Here is a 12,901-nt window from a genome sequence, read left to right on the forward strand (position 1 = left end):
GTTGACTAAACACCTAGGGAAAACACTTCAAGGAGCTTGGAATGGCAAGCTAACAATCCCGACCCAGCTGCTGCTAGCGGGTCCCCGTCCTCCACCCGAGGCCCGTTACCATGGCATCTAGGTTAGGGCGGAAGTGGCTCAGAAGACTGAGTCTCACTAATCAGGTGACTCTTCAGCCTTCTGCACGTGACACTAGCTCCTAGGCGCGAGCGCTACCTAATCAAGACCCGACCCTCTTCTCTTTACTGACAATTGACAGCTAGCTAGAGGAATGGCCTTTGCAGCTCTGACGGGAGACCCCGCCTCTTCATAGTAAAACAACCAATCAGCCTCGGACAGAAAGAAGCAACGCCCCAGGTTTCACCCTGGCTTGACAGACGCAATTGAGGCCATCTACGAGTCCCTCCGCCCCCAGCTCATTCCGGTGGGCGATGGATATACCTGCTACCCAATAGTACGTCTTTTGGCCGCCATTGGGTTCCGCCCCCATGAGAGTGGAACCAATGAGCGAGCCAGGACTCGGCCCGGTGGAGGGGGTTGCACTGCGGTAATATGGCTCTTTCTTAGCAAGCGGCGGCGGCCAGCGCGGGGACGGAGCAACCCTGCCTCTCAGGTGGCCGGTGTCTAGGCTCCAGGGGCTCCTTGGGTCGTGGCTAGGAGGCGGTGGCGGATGCTGGAGGGACGTCCTCCCCGCCGCTGGGCGGCCGCTGCGTCGAGATGAGCGCCTCCGCTTCGATCGGGGGCCCGGTCCCCGCTCCGCCCCCGGGCCCGGCGGCCGCCCTACCGCCGGGTTCTGCCGCGCGGGCCCTGCATGTGGAGCTGCCGTCTCAGCAGGTAAGCCCGCCGGCTCGCGGGGCTCGGCGGGCACCCGGGAGGCCCGCTTGGATGTCCTGTGGGCTCCAGCTGACGCCACGCAAGCCTGGAACCCGGGAGAAGTGTCCAGCAGGGCTCGCAGGTCTGAGGAGGGCTGTCAGAAGGTTCTGTGAGAGGAGGGGTCCCGCGATGGTCAGACCTCTGAGAGGCCAGCGGGTCCCAGAGTCTGGTTCCCGGCCCTTGTGGAGACCACGAAGAACCTGCGAAACTCCCCCGGGCCGCCTCGCCCAGCGTGGAGCTGGGGATTCCTTCGCGCGGACCTTTCCCTCGGTCCTCCCGGGAAGGCGCGGGGAAGGCGCTTTCCCTTTCTCCTATCCGGAGAAACCGGTTGGGACTCGCTGCGGGAACCGGGAGGAGTTAGGGTCCAGGACTTGCTCATATCGTCCCTAGTATGAAGTGCTCCCCTCAGTCCCCAGAGAAATGTATTTGGGACTTTGGGGGTCCCTTCCTATTCTCAGATCCCAAGGAACGCATCACAGTAAGGAGGGGGACAATTTCCTATTTTTCTCTCTCTCTCTAGTGAGTATCTAGAAGGAAGATTTGTTGTATAAATTCACTCTTTCTAGGGTTTTGGACGCTTTTTGGGTCTACATTGGAGGGGTTAAGAGAGAGGGAACACTGTGCTTGGGGAATCTGACGAAATTCTTCCTGACACCCGCATTATCTGTAGAGTACTTCTCTGCTATTCACTGTCCTCCTTTTCTCCCCAAAGGGGAGACTTTACAATAGTCTAAGCATCAAAGAGTTAAAACATCCTTTACTATCCTTTACCTTTCTTTTATTCCTCCCTACAAGAAGACCAGGAGAAACTGTTAGTAGCCATCCACCTTTAGAGCCTTTAGTGCTCAGTGGCCTTTAGTCCATTGAGTCCTCAGAACATTGAGACACCTTTTTAAAAAAAATCCCCATTTTGTAGTTGAATCTGAGGCTTATCCAAAGTCTTACAATTGATAGTTGGTGTGGTTGGGTCTCAGAATCCAGCATCTGCCTCTGTAGCCCATGCTTGCACACATGACAGAGCAAGTTCTTTCATACTTTTTCTGTAACTTTCCATCCCTGCTGGGAGCGCTTAGGAAGGAGTCTTGAGGAAGAAAGCAGAGGTGGCGGGGAGAGAGTGCAGGAGCAATGGAAGTTACTACCGTCTTGGAAAGGAGAAGGGACTAAAGGGAAGCAAAAAGTTGGAGATAATAGCCCCTGTGGTGGCCATTGAGCAGGGAGGCAGAATTGTTTGTGTGGTAGGAGAGGATTTAAAAGACTAAGATAAGTGTGTCCTGGCTGTGTTGGGCAGGGAGTTTGAGGAGAATATCAGGTGTTTGAGGGTAGTGAGATTTGTATTGTGTTATAAGGTCCTGAGAAAGTATAAACATGTGTCTCCAGGTTGAGTATTAATGTGAATTTCTGTATGTGTGGAAGGTGGAGTGTGAGGGTAGGCACTGGGAGAGGCAGTGGTGGGCTCTGTTAGAAACAGCCTGGAGAAATCCTAAGGAATTGAGGGGCCAAGAATATTGTAATTTGGGGAAGCTTTGAGAACATGTGGGATTAGGAAAGAGAAAGCATCATTTATTTCATAGGGCCTGTCCTCTGATAACAGTTCACAATTTAACACTAAAGGAAATAATCCAAACAAACTGTCCATGGAATAAATTCAGCTACATGTGTTAGTGTTTGTCAAACTTCTGGATTGGTGCCGAGGGATATATAGTGTGCAAGCTGAATGCTGTGTGAGTGCTGAGTATGCTATTTACAGCTTTCTGGGGTGTCATCCTTCTTGAATTCTTGGACGGCAACCTATTCAAAAAACACTTTTACTTTTGTAATAGATACGAATTGAGCTTTCTGGATCAAAATGTTCAGTCTTTCAGCATAAAAATATATAATATTTAAAAAGCAAATATTTTTGTTAACATATTATCTGTATACAGTTAAAGAGCACAGGTTTTTATTATACAGCTTGATGAATTGTTACAGAATGAAGTTACATAACTACTACCCAGATTAAGAAATGCAAAATTATGAACATATTCCAGAACTCCTCCTGTGTTCTCTCCCTTCTCCACATTTCTTTTCTTTCCAAAGGAACTACTTTTCTGATTTCTAACACAAAAGATCAGTTTTTGTCTGCTCTTGAACTTTATATAAATAGAGTTATGCACAATGTATTATTTCATGGCCAGTTTCTTTCAGTATTGTTGTGAGAGTCATAGGGAGTGTATGTATAAATTTTTTTTTAGCATTAGTTTATTGCTTTTTTCTGTATATAGCTATAGCAAAATTTCAAAGGTTTGGATAAATTGAGGAGCCAGTTACTAACTTTTCTTTTAAACAACACTTTGAAAATTGTGCATTTCAATACATCTCATGCTAGTTGGCAAGGTGTCAATATTTCTAAATAAATGAGCAAATCCAGTTGGTGACTTTCAGTGTTTCTGTGATAAAGTTGATTATCTCATAGTGGAGATTCAGTGATTTCCCTCAGCTTACCTAAAAACAGAGTTCTGCAGCCTCAGCACTGTTGACATTTTAAGCAGGGGAGAGAAGTTGTTTGTTAGCTGCATCCCTGAACTCTACTCAGAAGATTCCAGCAGCACCTTCCCAGTCCTAATAATCAAAAATGCTTTCCTTCGGAGGCAGAACTACCTGATTGAGAACTACTGTTCTAAGTTTTATTTTTATTTTAGAATAAAGAGTATCCCTGCTATTTTCTTCTTATTAATTCCAATCTTCATTAAGTCTGATTGATTGTAAAAGTGCCTGTAATGTTTAATATATTAATTCTGAAAGTATGGCTCTTGCTGACCCATCTGCTTCCAGAAAAAGATTTATTTATGCTCAAAGGGCACAAAACTATAAGACCTAATTGTCTTATTTTAATTCACTTATCTTAAAAAATGTTAAAACTGCATAACTCCTGAACTTTTCTTTACATGTATGAGTACCAATGAGTACTAACTATAGATCAGCACCTAGACTGTGTCCAGTGGGATTACTATTTAATCTTTATCTTTGCTTCTTTGTGACCTACTTTAACTGTAATTTCAGTATGAACAATCACATTTTGAAGATAGTTGCTCTTTAACTTTTGGATGAAGTTTATAATTAACTGGTGAATGAATGCAAGTGGATCTGAGGAATAACTCCTTTCTCACCCTTAGTCTTAAGAGCCTTGAGTTAAAAATTTGTGTTTTGTGGTAGTGGCATTTAATAGGTTTTAAAAACTTAATTGAGATAATTTCTCTTCTCTCCAAAGGCTTTTCTCATTTGGATATAACCTAACTAAATTTCTCAGATACTCAGAGCTCAGGGGCCTTTTTAGTGATTATTTAGTGACTCTTTTTGAAGGTCACATATTTTGTTAAGAATTCAGTTAAAAATCTCTGGACTCTTAGAAAATGCACTTGCATGTATATGTGAACTCACAGTTTTGCATGCAGCTTTGCTTCTTTTGAAATTTAAATGGAAGACCTCAGATTAAGTATTACCTGGTTTATCTTTTCCTTTTAAAAAGTTTAAAAATTTTGTGATTTAGGAAGTGGTTTTTTTTGTTTGTTTGTTTTTGGTACCGGGGATCGAACTTGGGACCTTGCGCTTGGGACCAGGTGGTGGAACCACTGAGCTAAATCCCTGGCCCCAAAATTTTGTGATTTATTTTTTTCTTAGACAGTTTTCTGTATCAGTATAACTATATCTACTACATTTTCCATGATTTTTTAGACTAATGCCCTATTGATGAACTTTAGGATTATTTCCAGGTTTTCTCTGTCATGTCATTGCACTGAATAGTCATATACAGGTATCTTTGTACTGTTATTTCTGTAGGACAGATTTTGAGCAGTGAAATTACTGAACCAAAAGATATGTAATTTTTAAACTTTAGAAGATACTGGCTAATTGCTTGTTGCTTCCTGAAACAGATATGTCTATTTACATTCCTACCATGGAATTATGATAGGGTCTGTTTCTTCACATTTTTTCCCGTTTCGGGCATCATAAGTTTTCTCAGTGTTTTCAAACTTGATTTTATGTATGCAGAACACACATACCCACACATATATGTGTGTTTATTTTTTGTGTATTTAAATCTGCTGTTCTTTAATTTTAACAGTTTCGTTTAATGTATACTAGGCACTGTAATATTTATTGTATACTAGACACATTTTTTTGCATACCAGACATAGTACATGATCTCATTTATCTTTATTCAACCCTGTGAACTTGAATACCTTTACAAGTTTATTTAGCGTTTTAATTTCTTCTTTTGTGAATTGCCTATTCATGTCCTTTGTTTTTCTGATTGTTTGCTCATTTATTTATTGAGTTATTAGATCCTTTTATTTTATTTTTGGTGAGTTGGGTTAGGACTATTAACCTTTACCTTAAATTTTTCTAATAAATTATTTTTTTTAGAGCAGCCTTAGATCTCCAGAAAAATTGAGACAATAGTATAAAAAGTTCCCATATATAGTACTTTATACTCAGTTCCTCCTATTCTCGACATCTTCCATTAATACATTAGATACCTTTGTTGTAGTTAATGATCCAATGTTAAACTAAATTCCATAGTTTATCCATATTTCTTTAGTTTTTAAAAATTGTTGTTAAAGATAACAAAATTTTCCATCTTTGTAATTTTTAAATGTGTAATTTAGTGCATGTAGGAATACATCTCTTACTATACAGTAGTACATTGGTTCACGAACTTAATTCTTAAATTCTTAAGTTGCAACCAGAATCATGGAACGAATCTGTGACTAGAATCATGGAAAGAATTAAGTTTGTGAACTGAGGCCCCGCTGTACATCACAATTCCACAGGCAGTGTTCATCATGTTCTCTTGTGGTTTACTCACACCGTCTCACCTCTCCACACTTACTCTTTTGGAAGGAAATCACTGTGTGTAGCTACACTTAAAGGGTGGAGATTTATGTTTACCCTCCTGAAGACTGCTACCTTTCTGTTGCTGTAACAAATACCTGAATCAATTTATAAAAAGAGAAAGATTGTTTTGGCTCATGGCTTCAGAGGTTTCAGTCTATGATGGGTTAGCCTGTTGCTTTGAGCCTGTGACAACACTGTACATCATGGTGAGAACTCTTGGTGGGAGGAGCCCTGAATGGTGGCCAGGAAGCAAAAACAAATGGAAAGGGGCCGGAGGTCTCAATATTCCTTTCAAGGGCACCCTCAACAACCACACTTTCTCATTAGACTTCACCTCTTAAAGGTTCCACCATGTCACTGTAGCCCCAAATTGAGGACCAAGTAAGTGTTTTTAACACATGGGCCTTTGAGAGACTTTCCAGTTTCAAACTACAGCAAGGACAGAATATCTACATAAATTATTTGGAATTCTTCTGCATGGGAGATTTACATCTCTACTACCTTTTACACATGAGGAATCTGAGGTCTAGGTCATTTAAAGTTAGGAAGAGTCAACATAGGGACTGCAGTTTGTGTCTTTGATTCCTATTTGTTGTAGCCATCTACTCTTTGGAGGGTTCTGATGGAAGAATTTTAAGTTACTTCAGAGTTTGGAACCCTTGTTCTTTGTTTTATTTCCCACACTATGTACTTGCAGCCTAGCATTGTGTTGAATGCATGCTAAGAACTCAGTACAGCTTGCTTGCCTGGCTCCTTCCCTCTTCCTTTTCCTTTTTTTTTTTTTTAAATTATTGCATAGTTCTTCCTTTGAAAAACCATATAGCCTAAAGAGAGAAAGGAAAGATTAGATTGAATGGGATTGAAACGTATATGGGAAAAACAATGATGGAAGCATAAAAGCAGATTTCAAGCGTAATTTAGCTGTATATGATAATATTTTCTTTTTATATTTGGATTTATTTAGATACTTTAAACATCTAATTCAATTACCTTTTTATTTGGTAAGGTCACTAAAGGCAAAGGGAAAGCTGCATCTTACTGGGAACATATGCCCCATGCAGCATAGCACCATACCATGTGTAAATATTCCTTTTGCAAATATTTATCAAATCCCTTGTGACTCAAAGAAAAAAATGCAGTATCTGGTTATATATTTGTAAAATAAAATGATGCTAAATTTTGAGCTGCTGTGGCTCTTTTAAATAAAACTGTGAGGAAGCTTTGGAAACTTAGGACATTATCATCCTAAAATCATTACTTTTACATGACAAAATGCTATCAGGAATTTAAGTGTTTTTTTTCTCATTGTTGTTTCTTTTATTTTCTGAAAATGTTTAGTTTTCCTTTGAAAGGAAAAGCTGTGTTCTCATTTTGTGTTTACTTAAAAAATTTCTCCACAGGAACGCAATTCTTAAGTTTGTGGCAGAAAAACTCAGAAGTGAAACTGACTGGAAATAGAGCAAGAGCAGAATTGAAACTAATAAGTTGGGCCTACAGTGTGTAGTGAAATGAGAAAAATTAGATTTTTCTAGTTTCCAAATGTGTATTTTGATAAGCAGTGTATTTATACATGTCAGACATGATACTGCTGGAAGAACAAGAAATACTTGTCATTTTTAATATATGTAGCTACAAACTAGAGGTGTTTTAGAAAAATTAAAAACATTTATTTTGAGAGCTTGAAATGAAACATTTTAGGTTTTATACTTTGTTTATGACATCAGAATGACTTGTCCTGTTAAATATTTTCAATGCTTTGTATTTTAGCAGTTTGAGTGCTTGTATTATAAAGGGAGTACACTTGGAGAACAGAAAACTTAACAATGGATTTTTATTATACACAGTATAGTTTCTTGGTTTATTGTCACATAATCTTGTTTTTCATGGAAACATGCATTTTGAATCATGGAATTTTACAGATGTAAAACTTGAATATGTGAAACTATTTGCCTGGCCGTAGACTTGGTCCGTTTATTTATTCCTGACCCTCAAGGACTTTGTGTAGAGTATTACTTTAACAAATCTGTATTGTGTGTCTTGCTTGTGGCAAAAAAATAACCAAAACCTTGGTCTTGTGAGCAGTTCCACTGTGGTTGGCTGGGTGTATTGAAAACTTATTAAACTTATTTCTGTGCTTTGACCCAGCTTTGTGGACTTTAGGTATCCCCACAGCTTTGGTGATTTGGGGCTAGAGTTAAAATGTTAAACTTTAACAGCAAATCACTGAGATTCTGTCCTTCTACCCCCATTTATGGTGTGGATTAGAGTGAAACTTTGGAATGTTTCTCTGGAGTTCCAGTGATCAGTCTTCCTGTTTTGTCCCTGGGTACTTAACATGCCTGTCCTCTTTTGAACATTCTTAAGAAATCCTAATTCTCTAGCTCTTTAAATTCCTGAAACCATCCAGTGATTGTTTTTTTTTTTTTTTATGGCAGGAATTTTATTCTGCATAATATTGGGCCCTAATTGTTATAGACTTTACTAGTAGTGCTGCTAGTAGAGATTTTAATCATTCTTCGTGAAAACTCTAGTAAAGTACATTTATAAAGAAGCTGAGACAGGTAATGCTCACTGTCTGCATCTAAGTTGAGTATTAGAATGCAGCTCTTTGGTGGTCCTTTGAAATATCTGGCATTTCTTTCTACCACTGTGTTTAGAGTGTTCTAAAAGATACAGTCAGACTTTTTTCTTTTTTTTTTAAAATAAGGAATATTTTCTGAAAACTTGCATCTGCCTTTAATGTTTGTGAGTAGACTCTAGGGTAAGAAAAGATGGAGGATGTAAAAGTAGGAATAAGAATTACCTTTTTTTCCAGGAAAAAAACTTGGTGATCTTTAACGTGATGTGACTATTTGATCTATAAGTAATTCGTATTTTCATGTTAGCCTATGTTAAAACTAACTCTGTGTGCAAAGAAGGAGAAACTGACTGAGACACCATGTATTTAACAGATCTTAAAAAGTACCTTCTTTGAATATTTAGGCACTGGATTTGAAACTGTTTCTTATTTCCGTCAACCTAAAATTATGTCTTTCAGAGGATATGAATTATTTCCTTCCTCAATTCCGATCATTCTTTTGTGTGAGAACTAACCTATAAATTTTAAAAAACATGAAATGAAAATAGTCTTATTCAGAATTATAGAAAAATTGTTTAACTTTCTTTTTTTATAAAAAGAATGTCTTTGAGAAAATTGGTGCTGCATTCATCCACAATTGTTGATACCACACATCATGAAAAAAACTTTCTATTTTTTGTCTCAGAATATGGATCACCAAGTGTTGGGGGTCAGGTGGGCTGCGGGGTGCTCATTACAGGTCAAGGATATTTACAGGACTATACTCATTACAGATAGAGTTGGCACCATTATAGAATTGTACAAAAAGTAGGTATTTCAGGCTTTTTAAAAAAGAACTTATTTAATGAAGTTTACTCTGTATGGAAGATGTTTAATATAAATGGAAAATAAAGAGCAGTTGCTCAGGTATTTTGAAGTGTTCATATTCGTATATTTCTATCAAAACATATCAGTCTGATTATTAGATGGGGACATTGTAGAGTTGCAGAATTTCTTAATTGCATTTCAGCTGCTTTTTTGATATTCTGCGAACTCAGCTTTTTTTTTTTTTTTTTTTTTGGGTACCAGGGATCGAACTCAGATCCTTGTGCTTGCGAGGCAGGTGGTGGAACCACTGAGCTAAATCCCCAGCCTGAACTCAGCTATTTTTTTTTTTTTTGCACTTTATTAAATTCTTTTATTGGTACATTGTAGGTATACAACACAATTACATTTCTCATTGGGAACTGTACCTTTACATAATGCATCTTGGTTCTTAATTTTTCCCCATTCCTAGCCCTCCCTTCACCCCCTCCACCCTTCCCTATTTACAAAGACTTTATTTCCATTTTTTCCATTTCTCAGCATTTTTCCTTTCCCTTCTTTCTTTTGCCCCTCCCACTACCCCTACCCCTTTGGACCTTTTCTTCCTAGTTTCCATTATTGATTATTCATTCTGATCATTGGTACATTTTAGGCATACAATATAATGACATTCATCATTGGAAATTTGCACCTTTACATAATCTCTCTTGGTTCTTATTTTTCACCCTTGCCCAGCCCTCCCTTCAACCCCTCTGTTCCTCCCTATTTACAAAGATTTTGTTCCTATTTTTCCATTTTCTCACATTAATCCCATTCCCTTCTATCCTTTCCCCTATCCCTCCCACTCCCTTCCCCTTTGCCCCTTTTCTTCCTATTTCACATTACCTATTATACATTTTAGTCCTTATTTACACTTTCAGTTTCTCACACCAGAGAAACTATTTGGTATTTATACATGTGTGTCCTATTTATTTCACTTAAGAGTATTGCCTCAATGTTCATCCACTTAGCTATAAATGTCTCTAATTTCTCATTTTTTATGGCTGAGTAGTACTCCATTTTATAAAAAAACCACATTTTCTTGATCCAGTCTCCAGTTGATGGGCATTTGGGCTGTTTCCAAGTTTTAGCTATCACAAACTGTCCTGCTATGAACATGGGCACACATATGTCACTGTGGTATGATTCTTTTAATTCTTTGGGGAAGATCCCCAGCAGTGGAATAGTGGGGTCAAATGGGACTTCCAGTCCTAGTTCTTCTGATTTCCACAGTGCTTGCACCACTCTACATTCCCACCAGCAGTGGAGAAGGGTTCCTCTTTCCCCACAGTCCTCCCAGCATTTGTTATTGGTTGATTTCATGATAGCAGCCATTCTTTCTGGAGTGAAGTGGAATCTCAACGTTATTTTCATTTGCATCTCTGGAATGACCAGTGATGTTGAACATTTTTTCATGTATTTATTTGCTATTTCTACTTCTTTTTCTGAGAAATGTCTGTTCATTTCAGATGCCCATTTTTGGATTGGGTCTTTAAATTTGAGAGGTCTGATCTTTTTAAGTTCTTTATAGATTCGAGATAGTACACCTTTGTCTGAAGAAGAGCAAGTGAAGATTTTTTCCCACATTGTGGGTTGTCTCTTCACACTGCTAGTGGTTTCTCTTGCTGTGTAGAAGTTTTTAATAAGAGATCCCACTTGTTGATTGTTTGTGCTAGTTCACAGGCAACTGAGGTTTTGTTCATAAAATCTTTTCCTACACCGATGTCTTCAAGAGTTCTACCTAACCTCTGTTCCAACTGGTTCAGAGTTTCTATTTTAATATTTAGATCTTTAATCCATTTTGATTTTAGTTTAGTGCATGGTGAGAGATATAGGCCTAGTTTTAATCTTTGGGAAGTTGAAGCCCAATTTTTCCAGCACCATTTATTAAAGAGGCTATCTTTCCTCCAGTGGGGGTGTTTGGCTCCTTTATCGAAGATGAGATGGCTGAGTGTGTCTGGAGTTGTTTCTGCATCTTCTAATCTGTTCCTCTGGTCCTCAAGTATGTTTCTTTGCCAGTACCATGCTGTTGTTATTACAGTAGCTTTGTAGTAGAGTTGCAGGTTGGGGATTGTTTCACCCCCTGCCATGTCTCTGTTACCTAGAATTGCTTTTGCTATTCTGGGTCTCTTCTTGTTCCAAGTGAATTTTTGGATTGTTTTCTCGAGGTCTATGAAGTATGCTGCTGGGATCTCAATTGGAATTGCATTAAATCTATGTAGCAGTTTTGGAAGTATGGTCATTTTCACGATAGTAATCCTTCCTCCCCAGGAGCAGGGGATGTCTGTCCATTTTCTGATATCATCTTCAATCTCTCTTTTCAGAGTGCCATAGTTTTCAGAGAAGAGGTCTTTGATTTTTTTCGTTAGGATGATTCCTAGCTATTTCAGTTTTTTGGATGCTATTGTGAAAGGAATTATTTGCCCTATTTCTTTCTCAGTGAGTCTGTCACTGGTGTAGAGGAAAGCTATTGATTTTTGTGTGTTGACCTTGTAACCAGCTACTTGACTGAATTTGGTTATTAAGTCTAGAAGACTTTTGGTGGAGTTCTTGGGGTCTTCTCTATAGAGTATCATGTCATCTACAAATAATGACAATTTGACTTCTTCATTTCCTATCTTTATTCCTTTTGTTTCTTTCTCTTGTCTAATTGCCATGGCTAATGTTTCCAGAACTATATTGAACAAGAGTGGTGATAGTGGACATCTTTGTCTTGTTCCTGATTTTAGTGTGAAGGATTTTAGTTTTTGACCATTTAGTATGATATTGTCTGTTGGTTTTTCATAGATGGCTTCTATCAGTTTGAGGTAGAGACCATCTATTCCAATTTTTTGTAGGGTTTTTATCATAAATGCATGTTGGATTTTGTCAAATGCTTTTTCTGCGTCTATGGAGATAATCATATGGCTTTTGTCCTTGGCCCTATTGATATAGTGTATTACATTGATTGATTTTCATATATTGAACCATCCCTGCATCCCTGGGATGAATCCCACTTGATCAGGGTGTATGATCTTCTTGATGATCTTCTGGATTCTGTTTGCCATTATCTTATTAAGGATTTTTGCATCTATGTTCCTTAGTGAGATTGGCCTATCGTTCTCCTTTTCGGTTGGGTCTTTCTCTGCTTTGGGGATCAAGGTGATGCTTGCTTCCAGGAGTGAATTTGGGAGTATTGCTTCCCTTTTGATTTCATTGAAGAGTTTAAACACTAGTGGCAGTAGTTCCTCTCTAAATGTCTTGTAGAATTCAGCAGTGAAGCCATCAGGCTTCACTACTCCTGCTTTTTTTCGGGTTCCTGTCGCATGGAGTATTGTTTTCCACCCTTTAACTTTCGGTCTGTGAGTTTCCTTTTGAATTAAGTGTGTTTCTTGTATGCAGCATATTGTTGGATTTTGCTTCTTGACCCATTCTGCCAGTCTATTTCTTTTGATTGGTGAATTGAGACCATTAATGTTGATGGTTATAACTGAAATGTATTGACTTGTCATTGCCATGACTTTTTCTTTTTGTTGGGTTCTCCCCCTTTACATTTAATTTCTTGTCATGCCAGATGGGTTCATTCTGCTTTGGTTCCTGGGGTTGTGATCCTCAATGTCTGTTCCTAGGATACTGTGTAAAATTCTTTGGAGTGCTGGTTTGGTATTCACGAAGTTCCTAAGGTGCTCTTTGTCATGAAAGTATCTTATTTCTCCATCCATTTTGCAAGATAGTTTTGCAGGGTACATCAAT

General features: G+C 38.7%; 1 protein-coding gene across 5 annotated transcripts in view; it reads left to right on the forward strand.

The window, feature by feature from the left end:
* The first annotated feature begins 403 nt into the window (after positions 1–403).
* The window catches only part of Uvrag (UV radiation resistance associated), a 360,643-nt gene continuing 348,145 nt past the window's right edge, over positions 404–12,901 (forward strand). The window contains exon 1 of one of the 5 annotated variants that reach the window (XM_087211958.1): positions 404–834. In XM_087211958.1, the coding sequence (XP_087068084.1) occupies positions 718–834 (117 nt within the window). In that variant the 5' untranslated portion in view covers positions 404–717. The other 4 variants (XM_087211956.1, XM_087211960.1, XM_087211959.1 and 1 more) reach the window with 4 other exon arrangements.

Source organism: Heterocephalus glaber, unplaced genomic scaffold (assembly GCF_053883595.1).
Source record: "Heterocephalus glaber isolate CG9 unplaced genomic scaffold, H.glaber_assembly_v1.0 deba00001428, whole genome shotgun sequence".
In the NCBI taxonomy this organism is placed as follows: Eukaryota; Metazoa; Chordata; class Mammalia; order Rodentia; family Bathyergidae; genus Heterocephalus; species Heterocephalus glaber.